This window comes from Panicum virgatum, chromosome 9N (assembly GCF_016808335.1).
Source record: "Panicum virgatum strain AP13 chromosome 9N, P.virgatum_v5, whole genome shotgun sequence".
Lineage (NCBI taxonomy): Eukaryota > Viridiplantae > Streptophyta > Magnoliopsida > Poales > Poaceae > Panicum > Panicum virgatum.
Genome location: NC_053153.1, coordinates 46,212,846 through 46,215,936, shown reverse-complemented (window position 1 = coordinate 46,215,936; position 3,091 = coordinate 46,212,846). Strand labels below are relative to the sequence as shown.

General features: G+C 42.0%; 1 protein-coding gene across 1 annotated transcript; it reads right to left on the bottom strand.

Annotated features, from left to right (window-relative positions):
• Positions 1 to 832: 832 nt before the first annotated feature.
• On the bottom strand, positions 833 to 1,946 carry LOC120689044. Its single transcript, XM_039971391.1, has 2 exons — positions 1,579 to 1,946; positions 833 to 1,196 (listed from the first exon to the last, which is right to left on the bottom strand). Exons 1-2 carry the CDS (start codon positions 1,944 to 1,946, stop codon positions 833 to 835), a joined length of 732 nt encoding a protein of 243 aa, XP_039827325.1.
• Positions 1,947 to 3,091: the final 1,145 nt, after the last annotated feature.

Genomic DNA, 3,091 nt, shown 5'->3' with positions numbered 1-3,091 from the left:
GAAAGAGAAGTGGGGAAGGGGCCGACAGGCCGACAGCCCTAGGTAGGAAGGGAAATAGAGAAAAGGAAGAAAAAGAAAAAAAATTCCAAATCCTAAAAAAAATAAATTCATAGAAAAAGAAATTAAACCCGGAAAATTCGGGGAAAATATGGGAGGTTCAAGAACTCGAACACAATCATAGAAAAATAAATTATGCATCAGCATGAATGCAAGAATTCAAATTTGAACTTATGTTGAGTTTTAAATATTCCAAAACTAGGATTTTGGAGACCTGAAAATTTGAAAACTACAAAATTATGAAAATTACGACCGTGTTCCTACTGCAGATGCTAGAGGCGGCACTAGAGTAGAGAGAGGAAGAGGAGGGGAGAAAAGAGAGTGATATGTGGATCTATTCACAAAGGCTAAAATAGACTATTAATAATAAGTTATCATCTTTATGGAGTTGGAGCACTACAATCAGCCAAACATGTACAACAACTCCATATTTTTGTAGATTTTGTTGAGTGGAGTTGCAGAAAAATGGAGTTGTGGGAGTGAAGCTGTTTTTTAGAGTTGGAGTGCTCCCAAAAAGATCCGTAAATAAATATAATAAATATACATGATTTATTCCATAAAATTTAACGCACTAAAATGTTCTACTCAATCTTAAAATTTATTTATTCCAACTTAAATAAAGATAACAAAAAAATGTAGTCTGGAGCACACCTTTATCGAAACCCATATATAGCTACTGCCATAGTCTGAAAATGCTGGCACATAAGAAGTTGGCATTGCGCGCGCGTTTTTATCCCTTCTACGAACACCTGGAGCGAACATCCTTCCATAAGGTTCAAACTTTGCTCGTAGGTTCTGTGGCTTGAGGCAACGGAGGAGCTGAAGGCGGCGGCGGGTCACCACCGGCGACCACCTCATCATCAGCATCCTGCCGCGGCTGCAGCTTCACCGGCTGCCCCATGGCCACCTCCGGCTGCTGCTGCGTGGCTAGCGGTTTCGTGGAGCCTTTCGCAGGCGCCAGCAGGACATACGAGGCGATCTGCAAGCCGGTGGCTACGAGAGAGAAGACCGTCGCCGCAGCGAACAACGCGCTGCCCGGGTCGACGGGGCACTTCTTGTCGGTGGTGCGGTCCCTCTTTTGGTCCGTGTTCATGGCAGCGCCCGCGATGAACAGTGCCACCACTATAAGCACAATGAACCTGCAAAATATACATGTCTCTGCGCCAGTTTTTAATTGGAACAAAATATAAGCAGAGAAAACGCTACACACAAATAAAATGAGGCTGTATGTATGTAAAGAATTGAGAATATGCATGTTTTGGAGAATATGCATGAACTAATTTTGGAGTAAAGCATTTCAAGAAAAAGAATTATCTTAACAGTTCACCCCGATGACATATATTTGGCGAAGAATTCACGTTTTAGTTTGTACTTATGGCTCCAATTACATATTAAGAAGCTTATTATTAACGTACTTATAGGCATCTGTCTTAATTAATCTCTAAAAATTTACAAGTAATACATTTAAAATCATAAAAACGAAGTAGTTGATGGACTTTATTTTTCAAAAAGTATATGTACCATGAGACGACGGAAATGACGATGCCGACGATGCGCCTTGCTCCGCTGGGGAGCTCCCATGTGCGGCAGCACCCGCAAAGAAGGCTGGTGGTGGTGACGGCGATCTGAGCCGCAAGCGCGAGCAGTGCCGCCGTGATGCCGCAGCCTAGCGCCGGCGTGGTCTGGTACACGCACTTGACGTTGAAGCCGTCGGATTCCAGCTCGGGGATCTGCACGGTGGAGGCCTCGCTGGCAACGCCCAGGATGACGAGGACGAGGCCGACGAAGCCTACGATGGAGCACACGACCACCACGTGCAGCTGCACCATGGAACCCTTCTTCTCCACCTCCGACGACTCGATGACTTGCTGCGGCTGCCCACGTGACATAGTCGACACTTGCTGCTTCTTTCACTAATTAAGAGCTGAGCATGCCTATATAATTCCATGCACACTAGCTAATTACATGCATTTCATATATATAATACGTTAGCTCAGATGAGACGAAGGTTGGCTGTTACATTGTCGCGTGATTTTGTCTGAGTGATGAAACTTGCATTGCCTGGCTGCCTCCAATGTACGTGCAGGATTCGCTTTGGGCTCTCAGCTGATGCGTCCAAGAGTTTTGTTGTTGCTTATTTGGCTGTGGCCAGCTGCAAACTAAATTACACGCCTCGATATCATGGTTTTATATTAGATTCGAGCCAGATGTATCGGCTACGGCTAGCATTGTTATTATCCCTTTTCAAAGTCATTTAAAAGTTTCTACTGTTCCTTAGCATACCATTTCGAAGACATCATCACAAGACGAGAGGTGAGAATATAGATATTTATATTATTATTATATATTTCTAAAGAGAAGACTGTTTTCTTGGTTCATCTATATATCATTGACTTTCGTCCGTTTTAGTGGTCCTATAATGGTAGTGGGTCCGTGGATGAAAAAAGATTGAATCGATTGAAATTAGAAACTAGACCACACATGAACAGCTAAGGGTCTGAAACCCTATAGAATTAGAATTTGGAGAGTAAAATAATGATGTTATCAACCGATACATATTAGATTATTACTCTTTTTAATTATAATAAAAACATTTAAATGGTTTCGTCCATAGCACTGCACGAGCATATTTGCGATATAAATATATTGCCAGCAATAATGGATCGAGATAAGTACACTCAATCCAAATATCATTTGCTACTTTACAATTTTCCCCCATCTCTTCTCTTGTCGAACTCCGCATACCCTAGAATAGAAAGTACAGCTGTGTGTCAACGGTGAATAAATGTGGCAATAGGGCCCAAATTGTGGCAATAGGTAGCATTTGCATCAATGTCAGTTTGGTTGGCAGCTATTGCAGGAAACTTTGTGGTAATAGGAGCATTGCAACAGTTTTTTTGTTTTGTTGCAATGTTATGGTATTTGGCATGCACTATACCATTGCATTAGAGACTATTGCCACCCACTTTTTATGTTAATAATGGAACAAAAAGTGGTAACAATTGCAACAAACATGATCGTGGCCATAAAAATG

Coding starts and splice junctions, on each gene's coding strand:
- LOC120689044 (XM_039971391.1), bottom strand. CDS start 1,946: ATGTCACGTGGGCAGCCGCAGCAAGTCATCGAGTCGTCGGAGGTGGAG. Junction 1,197..1,578: donor GTCATTTCCGTCGTCTCATG/GTACATATACTT, acceptor TATATTTTGCAG/GTTCATTGTGCTTATAGTGG.